This window comes from Poromitra crassiceps, assembly GCF_964638095.1.
Source record: "Poromitra crassiceps genome assembly, contig: HAP1_SCAFFOLD_293, whole genome shotgun sequence".
NCBI lineage: Eukaryota > Metazoa > Chordata > Actinopteri > Beryciformes > Melamphaidae > Poromitra > Poromitra crassiceps.
The window spans coordinates 105,052-123,387 of record NW_028152107.1 but is presented as its reverse complement, the minus strand read 5'-3'; the positions used below and the strand labels follow the sequence as shown (position 1 = coordinate 123,387).

The following is an 18,336-nucleotide window of genomic DNA, read 5'->3' as shown; positions in this document are numbered from 1 at the left end:
TAGAGAGACTATCACATGTATTGGGAGGTACTCGCAAGGAGTTTGTAAGGGACTGGTCCCCAATAGCAATATACTTAAAAGATGAATGGGCAAAAGTGATAAGTCTGGATGTAAATTTAGTGTGCACAAACCACCTTATAGACTAATTGGGTTTGCTGATTTGTGTGTGTGTGTGTGTGTGTGTGTGTGTGTGTGTGTGTGTGTGTGTGTGTGTGTGTGTGTGTGTGTGTGTGTGTGTGTGTGTGTGTGTGTGTGTGTGTGTGTGTGTGTGTGTGTGTGTGTGTGTGTGTGTGCGTGTATGTATACCTGTACCTGTGATGTGCTCTGGTGGTGTTATGGTTTTCGGTATATCGTGTCTTGTGTCTTTGTGTGTTCTGTGCATGTACAGTATTGCCTTGTTATTGTGAAAATAAAAATATTGAGAATGATCAACTTAATCAACTTAATCTAACCAGGTGACAGGCTGATCCTTAAGGGAGGTGATGGGAACCCATGTGAGGGCTACATTGAAATCTTCCATGATAGCAAATGGCGCATTGTGGGAGATACCGGATGGAGCGAGAAGAACTCTGACGTGGTGTGCCGGCACATTGGCTGTGGGAGGTTTAACAACTCCATGACCAGGAACATCCCCCGACCCCCAGATAAGATAGCTACCAAGGCCTGGCTCAATGAGCTAAACTGCACTGGGACTGAGAAGAAGCTGTGGGACTGTCCCAGTCCTGGCTGGGGCATCAGTGAATACATGGGCAGCTTGAAAAGATTTACATGTACTGGTAAGACTGCACTTTAATCTCTATTGTTGGAGCTAAAGAAGAAATATATTTTCTTTATAATTTGTGACATATTTGCTACTGTAGGCATTTTTGTAGTATTCCTTCAAAAATTCACCCAATTCAAAATGTGTGTGCTAAAAGCAATTGTAATGATGAATCAAAATGTAATGAAAAAGGTGTGATTGATATGACATTATTATTATTATTATTATTATTATCATTATTATTATTATCATTATTATTATTATCATTATTATCATTATTATTATCATTATTATTATTATGTTGTTGTTGTTGTTGTTGTTGTTGTTGTTGTTGCCACCATTACTAGTGTTATTAGTTTTAGTATCATTATTAGTCATTATTTTGTGGTTGTTTGATGTTTTAGAGCAGCACATTTTTACTGTAATTTGGCTCTTACCTTTTCTTGCTCTTCTAGGTAAGATCGATTTTCATTTGGATGAATTTCCATGTGCTGGAGCTGTCCAGTACACCACGACTATAGATGGGACAACTTCTGAAGGCTACGTATGTAGACAGAATTGGGGTAAGCGTTATCTCCATGTTGTATACACAGTATGTTGTATATAGTCTTTCTGATGGTAGTACAGCAAGTGGAAGATGTCTGCGCTCGAAGGAAAAGTCCTATGATTTCAGAGGTTTGCCTCAGGAGGGTGGGGTCCGAAGTCACAGACAAAATCTGACAAGAATCCATGAAAACCAAACACACTGATATAAGATCCTTGAGAAATACGTACTAGAAGTTCTAGTTGTAACAACATCAAAATGTATTTATTTACATGCATATTTACTCTGTAATGTATGTTTTTTTTCTGGCATAAAGAAAAACAGCGTGCAGCCAACTTTGTGTGCGAAAGTCTCAAATGTGGCACCGCCAAGGAGATTCCTGACGCTGACATCATGACTCCAATGAATCCCATCAAGAATCGCCTATCTGTCCACTGTACTGATGCTAATGAAGAGCATCTCTGGCACTGTGCACCTTCACCTTCACGTTCAGGTTGCCAAAACAAACAGTTTGCTTCTGTCATCTGCTCCAGTAAGTTGTTTCATTTATTTATTTTCTCTCACTGCATTGATATGTTCTGTTTAGGTCTTGCCACATGTACAGTGGTGTGGTACAGCATAAACACAGGAATGTATACATGCTTGCACATTGACTCAGGCACATACTCTACACAACAGATCACACACACACACACACACACACACACACACACACACACACACACACACACACACACACACACACACACACACACACACACACACACACACACACACACACACACAGAGTATAATAACTAACTAGCAACATGTCAGTTAATTAATAAAATGGTTTATTTTAAACAGAGCATCAGCGCTTGCAGCTGCGAGATGGGGACAACGCCTGTGCTGGGACTTTGGAGAAGGCAACAGAGGAGAACAACAATGTCGTTTGGAGTCCTTTTCCCTGCAACGTAACAGACTCTGACTCTGATCTCTGGTGCAGACAGATGCACTGTGGTACCAAAGGCAGTCGCACCTGTGACAGTAACAATAATGTGTCACTGACTTGCTCAGGTAATGCAACTTATTAATATCCAACTGCATCATTTTCACACCCTCCTATAGCAACTATTAGGTTGATTTATTTTTCAAAATGAAAAACAACTTGAGGATTATGGTCTGGTCTTACATTCATTCGTTCATTTCTGTGTTCTGAAAAATTACACAAAAGAGCCGACATTGTTTATTATTATGTTAAATGAGTTTGGAATTGGTATTTATTTTTTTAATTCAGTGCAGCCTGCTACACACACTATTATAGTACGTTTATATATTTTATATATATATATATATATATTTATTATAGTACCTATTTATTATAGTACCATGTTCAGTTCTTTCAATTCTTTCTTTCAACAGAGAAAGTCAGTATAATTCTGACCAATGATGAGAACAGGAGCTGTTATGGTGAAGTCCATGTTAATCGTTCTGGCACCCTGTCGCCTGTGTGTGTGTCAAATTCAAATGAATGGAATGGGAATGGAATCAGTCAAAAGAATGGAGAAATGGTTTGCCGTGAGCTCGGCTGTGGGAAGGTGAGTTTCATTATTTCTTGTGAATGTCCATGTCAAGTTTGTGTGGCATTTAAATGGAAGAAATTACTGCTCGACTTGAGGCGGGGGGCGGTTGTCCCAGTTGTCCCCAGGCCCTGGATCGGGGGGCCCAAAAATAAAAAAGTTGCTTCTGCAGCCTTATGCTGATGTTTTTCTTTTAATACATTTACTTATGCTCTTTTTGTTAACCCCCGGAACACTTTAATTCATCGTACACCTTTAGCTTTTTGGACCATTTTGTCCCCTAACCATATTTCAATCATGAGAGACCGGTCGGGAGGTTTAACAAGATACGTTATTTAGCAAATGGCATGCATGGCAAGTACTTTGGTGTATGACTCCATTGTAATATGATGCTCCTCTTGAGGCGAGAGGAGGGCTTCTGTATGAGCTAGGATAGAGAATCCACCCCCCCCCCCCCCGTGGGTCCCCATTTAGGGGCCACCAGTTGCCCACCCCTGCATTAGATAGATAGTCTGAAGTAAACAGGGTTCATTGGTGTCATTACAACTTTAGTTCTGACCTGAACAGAAAATACTGTTTCAAGATCTGGGGTGAAAGAGGCCTTACTCGAAATCCTAAATTATTATTATTATTAATAATAATAATAATTATTATTATTAATAATAATAATAATAATACTAATAACGATGATAATAATCATCATCATCAAGTTTATTTATATAGCACTTTTCAAAACAGTTACAAAGTGCTTTACAATAAAAACAGAATGCACAAATAATAAAACAGAATAAACAACAACACACAATAATATCTTGTATAAAATAGTGCAATCAAGGAAATTAAAATGCAACAAACGTGCAACTGCTTGCCACGCAACGCTGGCTACTAATAGTAATAGGCTGGAGTCGAAGTGAGATGGGTCTGTTCAGACCACTGCAACTTTGTTCTAGAACAGTTTTGTTGCATTGTGAATCAGTGGTGTGAACTGGGCTTAACAAGTGCTGGTTATTTAGACATTTCAATTATCCAAAAGCTTTCTTGAGAACATCATTTTCAGAATGTCAAATACTTAACGTTTTACATTTTCATCAAAATGTCCTCTGTCATGAATATTGAGTATGAGTAAAATAGTAGCTCACGGCGTTAATATAGTATGAGTATTCAGACTTCAATGTTTTCCTCTATAGTTGATTGAAGCTACAACCACTGACAAAGGACGAGGCAGCAAAGGGATACTGGACCATGTGAAGTGCTCTGGCAACGAGGCTTCACTGTGGCACTGTAAGGCCAAGCATACCCATGACAACAAAGAGTTCTCATGCCCATTCATCGCATACGTAGTCTGTGCAGGTGAGATAGAGACCTAAACACATCATCATTATGCTGCAGTATGTCCTTTCTTGTCCTGTTGAGAAGTATAATCTATTTTACAACGGAGATCTGGTTAAGATGGCAGCAGCAAGTTCAAACCAGAACAACAATTAAAGCACTGCTTAGAAAGTTGAGTTAGATGAGAACTGGTTATGTGATAACAATTATAAGTAGTTGTATCTGCCCAAATGCATGCAGTTGATGGTTCGTTGTTTCTCATTATGTTATCAAATCTCTCTCTGTCATTGTACAGCGAGTCTGACAAACGAGGAAGTGCGTTTGTCAGACGGTCTAGGAAAATGTGCCGGGAGAGTGGAGATAAACCATAGAGGCCAGTGGAAAAGGGTTCGCAATGACAGATGGACTGATTCAAATAAGGTCTGCAATTTCCGGAAATGTGGGAATGCAAAAGACTCTTCTGACAAATTCTCCCAAGGTTCAGGATCAGTCCCATTTCTGGATAAAAGATTGACTTGCCAAGCCAATGCCATTAATATTTCTGATTGTTTCACAAATACGTCTCCACTCACCTCTCAGACGAAGACAGTGGAAATCACCTGCGAAGGTGAATATTTTCTCTGTTTGTCTGTCTAGCCATCTGTCTCCCTGAATGTCTCACGATTTCTCTCAATCTTCATTTCCATCTATAGGCTATCTGTGTACGCTAGATTAGAGATGCAGGATAAAAGTGACTCAACTGATCCTGAAAATGGCCTTCATATTTCTCAGGTTGTTTCAGTGGAAACTGAATCAGAATCAGAATCAGCTTTATTGGCCAAGTATGTAGACAGACAAGGAATTTGACTCCGGTATCCACCTTATTTTTGGCGGCCATTTTGCCTTACATTAAGTATGGGTTCTATTTCCGGTGTAACCAATTTAGATAACCCCCCAGCCCTGACAAAAAAAGCGTCTATGAGGATTTTACCCTTTTACAGCAGAGCCATTCTGCTCTACAGCCGTGTCGTTCGGGTGCTGGGATAACGTAATGCATTGTGGGTAGTCGGCTACTAACTGTGGCTAATGTTAGCGCCTAGCTAGCTATGTTACATGGCAGTAAAACGCCACCAAATTGATTTAACTTTTAACCATTTCGAGTAACACACATTTCGAGTTTCCATACGGACCTCCAGCGTTGGTTAGTTGTTTATAACGTGACTATATTTATAACTTTTATAACGTGCTCCAGCTTCCGGTTTATAATTCGGGTCTGCAGCCAGAGTATAACAAAGGAAATGGCAAGCGGCAACAATGAGTCACGTTAAACCGGACCTTGTACCCACGCTTCTTTTTTACAGTGGGGCATTCAAAAATAAGGTGGATACGGTGCTCTCAATGTACTTACAAGGTGCTCTCAATGTACTTACAAGGTGCTCTCAATGTACTTACAAGGTGCTCTCAATGTACTTACAAGGTGCTCTCAATGTACTTACAAGGTGCACTCAATGTACTTACAAGGTGCTCTCAATGTACTTACAAGGGGGAAAAGAAAAAAAGAAAAGCACATCAGTCAAAGGCGCATAAGCTGGCTGCTAATTACATTATATACAATACAATAGTAAGATGTAAAGTGACCATGTATATAGGAGAATAATACCTATGTATAACCTAAGTATATGTAAACAACACTGGATTGTAAACAGGCTATATACTGTAGGTAAGATATTGCACAGTTGTTTATAGATCTAAATAAGCAATGCTTTGGTACAGTAGTTGCACAACAATCATTACAAGCTTATTGCACAGTTATTAACGTAAACTGTAAGAAAAGGAAAATAAATTCACTTAATTCCTTGCAGTTTGGCAACCTATTCCATACAAACTATTAAAACAGATACTGTATATTCATTTCATTGCCAGCTGCAAGAGTACTGAAATAATTTGACTCAAGTAAGACTCCAGTACCCTATTACTTACCAGAGATATTAATAGAGTAATTAAAAAAAAAGTATGGTACACTATTACACTCAAAAGAAAATCTTTTAGAATTACAGCACCAAAATCGACAGATGACACATTTTGACATGGTTCTTGCAAAGAAGTCATTGAAAGAACTCCAGAGTTACTGTTTCTCTATAAAAGTAAGATATCACTGTTTCACTGTGAAACAAGGACACAGTGTCACAGATGTGAAGCAGCTGACACCGTCCAGCAGTGTTGCAGAGAGGAGCCAATGATCCTGCTTCAGTGTGTTGTCAGTAGACATTGTCATGCCTCCTAAAGGCCACTAGGGGTCAGATAGGCCAACAGTGAGTGAGTGAGGTCCATGATTTGCATCTTAGAAACATGAAAAAGCAGCAGTAAATTTAAGCTTAAGATTGATCCTTGTTCATCTGTAAATGCATCCAGTAAAATTATTTTAACCACCTCTTTTCTGTCTCTCTTTGCTGCTATCCCACCCACCTCGGTCAGAGCACAAGGTGGTGTTTCTGAAGGATGATCCTGTTCGGTCCTGTTCTGGCAAAGTGGGGATAGAGTGGAAGAAGGAGGAGAAGACCTACTGGCTCTCAGGGTCCAGCGAGACATGGAACAACGAGGCCGCCAACGTGGTGTGTCAACAGATGCACTGTGGGAATGTTGTAAACTATAACTCTATCTCTCCTAGTGCTCTAAGTGTTTTCCCTGATTCTTACAACTGCTCATCCAACGATACATCTCTCACTGACTGCCCAAAATACACTGGAGCTGCATCCAATGACAGCATTGCTTTTGTGAAATGTTCAGGTAATGTAACACATTTTTGAATATGTTGTTTTGTTTTAGGCAGAAGCTATTTGCACCCGTGTAAATAGCGAATGGTACTATTTACAGCCGGGTGTAAATAGACCGTGTGGTTGTTTGTACCCGGGTGTAAATAGCTCGTGTGTCTATTTACACACAAATTCAGAAAATTATAAGAATGTATTTTACGTCTTAAATTTTAAATATAACGAAAAGCTTCTAGAGCACAGGGCTAAAATTTTATTTTGCAATTTGAGGGGAAATACCCCTCACATTTTATGCTTCACATGGGGGGTATAAACGGTGTGTGTGTGTGGGCGGGGGGGGATTAGACAGTGACAGTGGTGGAAATGACCAGGTCTTACTGTGGGAACCCAGTTTGGGTGGGGGCCCCCGGACACAGTTCAGACGACCCCCCCCCCACCCACCCCAAATACACTGATTGACCTGATGGGGGCACCATTACTATTTTGAATGTAACCAAACTTCTATCTTTTAATGGGGGATGACACAATTCCCTTGTTTCTCCTTTGCCTTCATTCTGAAACCAATAATCTGCTGAGTCAGAAGACCCTTTTTGCTATTTGGTGTTTGATTGACTCAACAGGGAACATTACAGTGAAGCTGGAACACGACTGTTGGGGGAACGTGGTAGTGTGTCCGGAAGGAAGCCAGTGTGGTGGTGTGTGTGCAGATACCTGGACAGAGTCAGATGCCAAGTCTACGTTGCTGTGTGAAAACCTGGGCTGTGGGAACAAGATTCAATCTTTTCCATCGAACGCGAACAAACCGAAACCATCAGTCACCATCAGTAGTTTGCACACTACGCGGCTGACCACCAACCTGAACGAGAGCAACATTGTCATAAACCGTGACAATAAGTACTGTACTAACAACCCAGTCTATGTGGCTTGCTCAGGTAACTGACACTTTGAAAAACATGACTAATAACAGCAAAATATAAAAAAAAAATCAAAATGTCAGGTCCCCCTGTAGCTCCCTATACTGATTTATCACTTACTACCAGTGTATTGTAGGATTCAAATAAAATGGGCTTTTGAAGGCCAATATTGAGATCTATATTTCACACATAGGCACTGTTTATCTTTCAAGTTGACAATTTTCATGCCCAAAAAAATACTAAATTACAAGCTCAGTTTTCCCCCCAGAATTACATTTTGGTAGGGTGGAAGAAGAAACCAAACTAATGAAATTGTTATACTACTGTAATATAATATGAATACTAATGATATTGCTGAAATTACAGTACATAATACAATATAAACCAAGGGAAATTAATACTAATATAATCACTCACACAATTGTGACATCTAGTTTTTGTGTGGGTGTATGTGTGGGCCTGCCTGAGTAGATTCCACAGAATGGTTTTAACTCTGTAATTAACATTGTTTTGATGCAGGTAGTCTCAAGGCCAGATTCCAGGTTTCCAGAAGTAAATGTTCTGGAAATCTGGAGATGCACAATCAAGGCAAGTGGCTCCCAGTCTGTAAAAAAGTTCTGGCAAACGGCAATGTCCAAAACACCATCTGTAGAGAGCTGGACTGTGGAGAGGCTGTCAAAGTGCTCGATTTCTTTGGACCTCCACCAGTCAAACCTTACGTGTCAGGCCTGACATGTGATGCCAACAGCCTGTCATTAGCAGCATGTAGTGCTGCTACCCAGTCCTCCTCTTGCGATGCTGCTGGTGCTGGTGGTCTCCAGTGCTCTGGTAAGTGCCTTGGTATGGTCCCATATTGCTCACCCTCAAAATGTCTTCATTAACACTATAGTGCTCAGCCTGGTCTGAGCAGGGTGTCATAAATAGCAGAGAACATGCTCCATCTGCTAATATAGTGAGAGAAAAATATGTTTCTCCACCATGAAAAGTTTACATGAAGGAAACACGACTAGAAACAGGAAGTGATTTGACATTTGCAGATATTTGCCTTCAACTTCAACTTGACGACTCCAGTTCAATTTCCAACTTTTGTGACCGTTTTCTTTCTCGGAGTGAAGTTTTCGTTTTAAGTGTTTATTAAAGCTTGACCATACCTAACGTTAACCCCTAACCTTTAATTGAAGTTGTTTTACTTGCCTAAACTTAACCATTAGTATTTTCACATGACAGACCAGTGGAAATGGCAAGTCCAATTTGTGCTATTGTTACATCATCCTTCCATGGTGGAGCAACATAACCTTTACATTGTCCACAACATGTAATCTTTCAGAATTCTTAACAACATTTTGTGAGATGTATTATTCCCTCAGACTCTGTGAATATTTCTTTCTCTGCTGCTTCTTGTCTTAGGCTGGCAGAAGATGAAACTGGTCCTGGCTGGAAAGGGCTGTGAGGGAGATGTGTATGTTTCCAGCAAGGGAGGAACCGTTCCTGTTTCCAGTGAAGGCTGGACAGATAAAGAGGGGGAGAGACTTTGCCAGGATCTGAACTGTGGCAAATTTCGATCAAAGAAGTCCACAACACTGATGAAGGGCACTATGTGGCCCAAAAGTTTTGACTGTAGTAATGTTACAAAAGTAGGTGGTCCAGGTGAACAGGTGAATGGTCCGGGAAACATCTGGGACTGTGAACGCGACAGAAAACCCTCACTGAACGAGCAGCTGTATGTCACCTGTCAAGGTAAAACACATGATCACTGCAAACTAAAGTATGCTGACCAATTAATATAGAGGCTTTGCACAAATCACATCTGGCGCCAGCTGTGCACAAATAGGCTACAACTCAAATATATAAAAACTAGGCATGGAAGGAAATATAGGCTACCTAAGATTGTATGGTGGTGGGTGTAGGTAAATTCATTAACATTAACATAAGTAAAAGTGAACAGTCTGATAATGTAGATTTGATTCCAAATATAGATTATTGTGACACAGTAAAGTGTCTTGTCTTTAGCTCTAGCTCCAAGACAGGTATAGCTGACAGGCCAGCAGGCTAATTAACAAAGCAACTGATGCTAGATACAACTACCAGATACTATATAGTATATAGTTTTTGTGTATGTATGTATATATATACTATATACATTAGCTGATGTGTCAATCAGATGTGTTTACAAGATGGTGATGGTTAATTAAATATAGCCACTGTAGCTATGAAGCTGGCATTTTATAAACACAAAATGAAACAGATGGATCAGTGGCAAAAATGATCGCTAGTCAAAAAACTGAAAATAATGAGATCACGTGAATTTAATTCTGTTGAGATCAATCTGGGAACGCAGTCTGACAACTACTAAGACTCTGGGACAGACAGCGGGCTGAGGAAATCTGCCCCAAGACTTCCGCTTCCGTGCACCGCGGTCATTGTTTACAGTCTGAGTGACGTCAGAATGGAGTTGGATTTGATCAATGGAGACTTTTTGTAGGTGTTTTAGATCCAGATGATGACATTACAGTTCATCTCTATGAACAGACTTTTTGTAGGTGTTTTAGATCCAGATGACATTACGGTTCATCTCTATGAACAGACTTTTTGTAGGTGTTTTAGATCCAGATGATGACATTACGGTTCATCTCTATGAACAGACTTTTTGTAGGTGTTTCAGATCCAGATGATGACATTATGGTTCATCTCTATGAACAGAGAACTGCATGAGACTTTGTTGTAAACAGTGTTGGAATGTGAAGTCTTGGTGCAGACGTCCGCCCTACACAGGAAACCCTGAAATACCAGCCGTCTGTCATATTAGTCGTCGTCAGACTGATGGACTCTGGCTGCCCAGATTGTTGTTGAGATGATGAATAAATTACACATTTAGAAACGCAGTCGCTTCCAACCAGAAACTATTGATTTCACTGATTCGTTCTCCTGGTTGAAGGTGTGTTCATCAGAAACTATTGATTTCACTGATTCGTTCTCCTCGTTGAAGGTGTGTTCATCAGAAACTATTGATTTCATTGATTAGTTCTCCTGGTTGAAGGTGTGCTCATGGTGTTGGTTGAATAAAAACCTGCATACACTCAGCCCTCCATGGCACCGTGACACATGGTTGCCTGTCCCTTCTCGATAGTGTGGTGCAAATTGAAAGCCATATACCATTCCTTCAATGTGGTGTCATCTACGCAGACTTGATCATATCTAGTGGCCTCAGTAAAACATCAGAAACCACCTCAGCTTCATTTGGATGAGAATAAACACAGTTCTACAGTTTGTGACCCAGATAAGAGTTATCCCACATTTAGCAGATTGGGCTCACAAAGGATTAAACAGCATATTCTTTGCTCCTTTATTGTAGATGAATTTTAATTTCTTGTTTTCTCATTGTTTTCCTTCCTAGAACCCAAGGTCAGCCTTTCAGGCACGTGTCATGGTGAGGTGCAGATTGACGGTGTCGGGGTGTGCGGTAGTAACTGGGATGACAAACATTCGAAAATAGTTTGTCAAGAGCAAACGCCAACGTGTAGCAACGCCATCAGTTTTAAGAAATCTACCACTACGGGCCGTGACTCTGTCTATGTCAGCTGTGAGGGCGACGAGGGCAAACTTGGGCAGTGCATGAGAACCACAGGAACGTGTAGAGGAGGATTGGTGTCTGTTTCCTGTACAGGTGAGTGAGAAGAGCCATTAGCTAAGCTATTTGGTATAAGATCCACCTTTAAAGCATCAAACAGGCAAGGTGGGTCATCAAGCAAAATAAATGATTGCACTCAAGAAGACACATTTTAGCTGCAAACACTTTTTAGTGTCGCAACACCTTTGTGTTAATTGTTCCCCTGCTGCTGCTTTCTACAGAATGTATTAACATAGTATTTAAGTATTTATTACTCCTGGTTGTATGTTAGTAAGATTGATTGATTGATTGATTTATTTATTTATTTATTTATCATAAAATGGAAGCCTTCTGAAGACCTATGACTTAAAATGACCCATGAATGTATCATTTGCAGGGAGCATTTCAAAAAGGGTAATTGGTTGATTTATTTGGGAATACAAAATACTAATTTCATTTTTGATGTAAAAATGTACTTTTCAATGTTGCTCTTTAAAAAAAGACAACAGAAATTACTCATTTACTCATTCAGTCAAATTTCAGTTAAATGTTTCAAAGTAACATTGTTATTACTGTTCTACAGTAGTAGGATACTGTCCGAAATGAAATTAATTAATCTGAAGTAGACACTGTTTACCAAGCTGCAAGAAATGGGGCGGCTGTGGCTCAGGAGGTAAAGCACATTGTCCACTAGAAGGTCGGTGGTTCGATCCCCGGCTCCTCCAGTCCGCATGTCGAAGTGTCCTTGGGCAAGACACTGAACCCCAAATTGCTCCCGATGGCTGTGCCAGCATCCTGCGTGGCAGCTGGCCGCCTTCAGTGTGTGAATGGGTGAATGTAGGCACATTGTAAAGCACTTTGGATAAAAGCGCTATATAAATGCAGTCCATTTACCATGAAGTTGTGATGTCTTCATTTTTTTTACAGGCAGTGTCCAATTCAAAACCAATGAAACATGTGGAGGACAGATTCAAGTCAGAGTTGGAGACGATAAGTATGAACCTGTGTGTGTCCCCACTGCGACCTCACTCACAGCCAATAATAAGGAGCGCCTGTGTGAAAAGATTCCAGGAAATTGTGGAAAGGTTTTGGATTTTGATGGTGTGAATATCACCACGGCAAAAGAGGTAAACTCTTGGTGAATCCCTGACCAATGTATTTGTATATTATATATATTTTTAAATGGATAAATTAATTTGTCTTTTTTTGTGAAACAAAACTTTCTATTCTGTTGTATGACTGTGTTAAAAAGAACAAGAAAAGTTTAAATTGGACGCCGGTGAAGCAGAGAAAGTTGGAAACAACATTGCAGTGCACTGCAGATCACAACGACATAAAACATTGTGTTGGCTACAAACGCACAGATCGCCCAAAGCCTTGTGATAACATTATACCAGCTGAGATCTACTGTGACGGTAACGCAAAGGACTCATATTTTCTAAATCTGTCAGAATCATTCTCAAGTTATTCATTCCATTCAAATCAATGATTGTTTTGCTTACAGATCAGTTTGTGATCTTATCTGGCTGATAATTAAATGACATAAAACTGAACTTGTTTCTAACATAAAATCTATTTCTGATTGGTTTAATGGCACGCTACCCTGAGTGATTGAAAGTATGTCAAAAGTAATGTGACCGTGTGTGATTTCAGGTTATGTTATCCCTGAGTATGTTGAGCCCCCAAAGAAATCCGACAACAGATTGATATTGGGTCTTTCCCTCGGAGGCGGCTCTCTGATTTTGGTGATTTTGCTCTTCCTCTTTTTGCGAGGACGCATCCTCAAGATCGCCAAATGTGAGTATCTTCATCTGTTACAGTCTCGTAATCATATGAGATTCACCAGTGTCAAATCAAAGATGCAAAACAACATAGAAAATTCTGTTTGGCTCAGTGGCCCAGTTGGGTTCTCAATAATTTACCAATAATTGTCTTGGTGTATTGCAGCATTCTGTCGTGTTTGAATGTGAAGCCTCTGATTTAAGTGATTGAATGTCAGTTTCAGTTTTACTTTGTAGTTTTTATGTCAAGTTGTCAACTGACAATTTTATCACTTCTAACGCATTAACTCTTTAAACTCAAGTTCAACATTTCAATTAAGTGAATTAGAAGACAAGCCATCTTAATGTTGACAGTCTGATGTAAAGGGAGTTAATGGCACCATTTAGCCACAAGAGGCCAGTCTTTCTGCACACTGACAAAACCTTGACCACTGTAAACATTTCAGAGATGGTGTCACGTTCATGTCCATATGAAGTTTTCAGGATTTATATTTGTTCAACTTTTCATCGGCAACAAAAACTAAAGCGACAATGTTTCTCTGAACCTGATGCTGAATAGTTGCAAAGATGTTACAGTCCAGTGTCAGTCCAGTGTGTGTGTGTGTGTGTCCAGTGTGTGTGTGTCTGTGTGTGTGTGTGTGTGTGTGTGTGTGTGTGTGTGTGTGTGTGTGAATTGACTTCAGATACTATGAGCACATAGATTTTTTGCATGTATTCGTTGTGCTCGTTGCTCAAGTTGCAATAGGTCAGTTGCTTGCTCTACTGATGTATATCAGTACATTTCTAATGCTATTCTCTATCTAGCGAGATTTTCAATCAGGAAAGAGGTGGCGTTTGAAAGTGGCGACTATGAAGATGTTGCGAGCACTGCAAATGAAATGAGAGTCTTCAGTGACAGGGGTAAGTGTCCAAATAAACTTAACTGTGTAACGAAAGCCTTTTTTATGCAGCGACACATTTTAAACAATCAAGTGGTGTGTGTAATGCTCTACCCCTACATGATATATTGTGCTGGTGCAGTGTTTTTGATGCTCGTCCAATTAAAATCAATTACAATTCTTAACTCTCATTCACAAATGTACATAGGAAAATCCAATGCAAGTTGTGATATATCAAACTTGATGTAAACAAAAAAAAAACATAAGCACTGGTTTCCTATATATCATAAAGTGTACACCTGTCTTTAGTAACAGGATTGATTCTATATTTTATATATTTTATATTTATTTATTTATTGTTTTCATATAATCTTGAAAATGACCCTATGATGACATGTAGGACAATGTGAAAGTATTTGCCAAACTCAACACTGGTGAGAATTGGCTGTGGTAGTCTATGCTATTGTATCTACTGCACTGATCTGTTGCTGTTTGGCACACAGGGTCCAGATCAGAGAGTGCAGTGTTCACACAGAGCGATGCGAGGAGCACTTCCTCTTATGATGATATTGAAGTAGCGGACAAGGCTGCACCTGGGCTGCTGGCCAGCGGTCGACAGGCTGCCAGCACCAATCACTCAGGAGCCGAGGGCATCAACAGTACAGGGAAGTTTTGAACTACTTTAATAACTGTTAAATTAACTTTTTTTTAACAAGGGCTATTTTTGCCCCTGTGTAATATATTTCAGGGGCATTTTGGATCATTTCCAGGGCAATTTGACCAAATGTTGGGAAACACCGTAGCTCGACCTATGTAGCATGAGAGACCAATCAGTGACTCTTATCCAACCGTATTTTATTTCGAAAAGTTGATAAACAATCACAGTTAAAGATTCCCATTTCCTATCTCAACAACACTGTTGATTGTCTGGCATGTTTTTAATGTACTTGGTAAAAACATGAGTGAACTAGCTGACCAGCTAGCTTGTGCTGCCCATCACTGAGGTAAATAATGCTAGTAGGGGGAGGGGGGCGGGGGTTGTACGGATGCCTAGCTGGCCATTTTAGAGTCACGCTTTGCAAATACAGAATAATGTTAGAATACAGAAAGTGTTAAACTCTTTATTTTATGGGGGCAATTGAAAAACCTTGTCACCCCAATTCCAAGGGCAGTTCTAATTTCCTACCCTGGTTAACATGCACAGCAGCATGTTAAAACCTTCGTAAAAGCAGTCATCGCAGAGTGACAGCATCAATTGCCATAGTAGAAACTCCTCACTGAGTCGCACTCCTCACAAGTAAAAAAATAACTCATATACAGCTACTGAGAATTCCCTAAATTCTCACTCTCACAGTAACTTTAATTGCAAGTAATAGTCAAATTAAATATATGAAATGTGAAAAAAGATGACAGTAATAACACAATAGAAACTGGCTATGAATTACTAACTACAGTATCACACATTATTTCATCCACACTAATACAACCAATATTTTAAATTCATATTCAGCCATTTTGCCACTCTCTATCATCACCACTTTAAATGATGATGTGAAAGATTACAAAAGCACCATGTAATATCTACATATATGTCATCACATGTAGCCATAGTCTCTGTTTGTCTTTACTGAACAGAGGTGACCTACGAGGTGGAAGACCCTCAGGAGGGTTATGATGACATTGATGCCAGCCCTGAGATCTTGGAGGCTGAAGTTGAGGTCCACCGCAGCCCCGAAGCCCAACCAGGAAACGACGCAGAGGATGACTACCTGGAGCCTGACCACCCGGAGCCTGACCAAAACATGTGAGTCAAACCCGGGTTGAGTTCAGCCCTGACAACACGTAGCAAACCGTTTATTTAGATGGAAACGGCGTTGCTTTGAACACTGTGTGATGAAAGCGTTGCACCTATTTGTTTGATCCACTGTGCACACTGCCTCTTTAAATGGCGGGATTTATATATACATCGCTGCTGATTGGGTAACACCTCTGACATGCCCACTAAACAAGGGACAACATACCTGAAAGCCTGTTGCACACTGTTTCAAGGAAACATCACGTTCAACCTGGAAAACGTATCACACGGTGCACACCGTTTAGAACATTGAATACACCCCTGGGCTGAACACCTGTTTGAAATTAGAGCCAATCACAAACCTGGCTGAATACCTACAGTATTTGAAATGAGAGCCAATCATTTGTTTAGACATGTGAAAAAACAGCTGTGCACACACCACCTCTTTAAATGGAGGGGTTTATATACACCTGGCTGCTGATTGGGTAACACATCTGACACACCCACGAAACAGGAGACAAGCAGCGTTTCTCAATGTTAAGGCTCCTTCCTCGGCAGGATGGGTCCTTCCATGGTTTTTCCAAGCCAGCGAGGAAGGACTCTTGCCTGCCCTCTGTAGGAAGACCCATCCTGCCAAGGAAGGATCCTTAACATTGAGAAAAGGCGAACATACCTCAAAGCCTGTTGTGCAACTAACCATTGCAAACCGTTTCGAGGTAACATGACATTCAACCCGGAAAACGTAGCACACGGTGCACACCATTTCGCAGATTGAACACACCCCTGGGTTGAATACCTGTTCCAAATGAGGGCCAATCACATGTTTAGGATTAATTGATCTATCACAGTGGAACCAATTGGATGACTCCAAAGGCAAAACCACAACTCATTTTCCACTCTGGTTTCAATTCTAATTGGGCAGGTACTGCCCCAGTTATCAAGAGACAAACAGCAAAGGATATGATTTTCAGAACACAGCCATAGATAAAATAATTATTAATACTAATAATACTAATACTAATACTAATAATAATAAAATGTGTAATAAAAACAATTCATAATAAAAAAACATTGATAATTCTTTATAGTTCATCAATGAGAAAAAGGACATCATAGTATTTGTTGCAACTGATTGTGCACAACATAGTGATTATTGCTTTGTATCATTTCCACTAAAGCTGATTTGGCTTTATCTCTTATTTGACATATTCTGTGTTGTATGTGTGTTATAGTGTTGTCGGCCTGTCATCAGTTCACTTGATCAAATGCATGTTCTTTCTCTTTAGGCGTGTAAAATGGGAGTGAGAACTGTGGGACTTCAATCAACACGCAAAGTTCTACTTCCTTGTTTCTTACACAGGAGGATGCTTCTTTTATTTACAATGGCTATTATTGCCTGATACAATATTCATTTGATGGCTTTTATAAGATGTTCAAATGTGCTTATGTTCATTGGGATTAGTGCAGAGACTTATGGAAATGAGCACTTATATTCTGCAATCGCATGTACAATTACATTGATATGAGTTTTGTTATATTCAGCAGTATTTTTGTATTTCAGTATTATTATTATTTTTACATTTTACAAGAACTTGATAAGAAATTGGATGTATATATTTGAGATTGTATTATGTTAGTATTTTATTAAGATGTATTATTTCCTCCATAGTTGCTGTCTGTGGTGTTTAGAACAGCAGCGGATAACCTAACAATATCATAATACCACATGCTTTGATTTTATGTTCTATGTTTTACTTGAGTTGAATAAGCTTAGCTATTAATCTCTATTGCCAATTTGCCATTATTTGAAATATTATGTTTATTATGACGTCACCTTTAATAGCCTTTCGTGGTGTTTTAGAAGACACTGATAACAAAATGGCTCCATAGGGTTGACATTTTTATATTTTATGTACAGTAACACATTGAAAATTATTAAAGTAGTCTTTAGATGTCTGCTTGTTTTATTTGTCAACGTTTTCCTCCACATTTTACCCTTCATATATACAGTTGGTGTACACACCATTAGTAGGTAATAGTAGGTAATTATAAAAACAATTGTACTGTATATACATCAAACTGTGCAGCGGTCAGTGTGTTAGGGAGTGAGCGATATTGTCCTCTTGAAAAACAACCATTTAAATGAGCGCATAGTACTCTCAAGATGTGCAAACCATGTATTTGTTAATAGCAGTGTGTTTGGACACAAGATCTTTCACACAGAATTTGTGTCTACTGTATGTTAACATTCCCATACTATAGTAGCCTAAGGCCAAGCTGGGTAGCCCATCTTCCTCAGAGACTCCTGGACTTTGGAAGTTGCTCTGATGTTGAGTATCAAACTGTATGTTTTTTGCCATTTATAGTTTGATACACAGCACAATGAGCCATTTCCAACACAAGACGGTCTGTAGAGGAA

At 39.6% G+C, this 18,336-nt stretch overlaps 1 protein-coding gene across 1 annotated transcript in view; it reads left to right on the top strand.

Annotated features, from left to right (window-relative positions):
* The window catches only part of LOC310770997 (scavenger receptor cysteine-rich type 1 protein M130-like), a gene marked incomplete at its 5' end in the record, with an annotated part of 31,470 nt that extends 13,607 nt beyond the window's left edge, over positions 1-17,863 (top strand). Inside the window, 19 exons of the mRNA XM_083663685.1 lie at positions 456-776; positions 1,216-1,323; positions 1,621-1,836; positions 2,151-2,360; positions 2,706-2,881; positions 4,051-4,213; positions 4,488-4,799; positions 6,647-6,958; positions 7,563-7,874; positions 8,376-8,684; positions 9,264-9,593; positions 11,251-11,520; positions 12,391-12,590; positions 12,716-12,878; positions 13,117-13,260; positions 14,049-14,144; positions 14,626-14,787; positions 15,758-15,926; positions 17,204-17,863. Coding sequence (XP_083519811.1) covers positions 456-776; positions 1,216-1,323; positions 1,621-1,836; positions 2,151-2,360; positions 2,706-2,881; positions 4,051-4,213; positions 4,488-4,799; positions 6,647-6,958; positions 7,563-7,874; positions 8,376-8,684; positions 9,264-9,593; positions 11,251-11,520; positions 12,391-12,590; positions 12,716-12,878; positions 13,117-13,260; positions 14,049-14,144; positions 14,626-14,787; positions 15,758-15,926; positions 17,204-17,222 — 3,992 coding nt within the window. The 3' untranslated portion in view covers positions 17,223-17,863. The remainder of the gene's footprint in view (positions 1-455; positions 777-1,215; positions 1,324-1,620; positions 1,837-2,150; positions 2,361-2,705; positions 2,882-4,050; positions 4,214-4,487; positions 4,800-6,646; positions 6,959-7,562; positions 7,875-8,375; positions 8,685-9,263; positions 9,594-11,250; positions 11,521-12,390; positions 12,591-12,715; positions 12,879-13,116; positions 13,261-14,048; positions 14,145-14,625; positions 14,788-15,757; positions 15,927-17,203) is intronic.
* Positions 17,864-18,336: the final 473 nt, after the last annotated feature.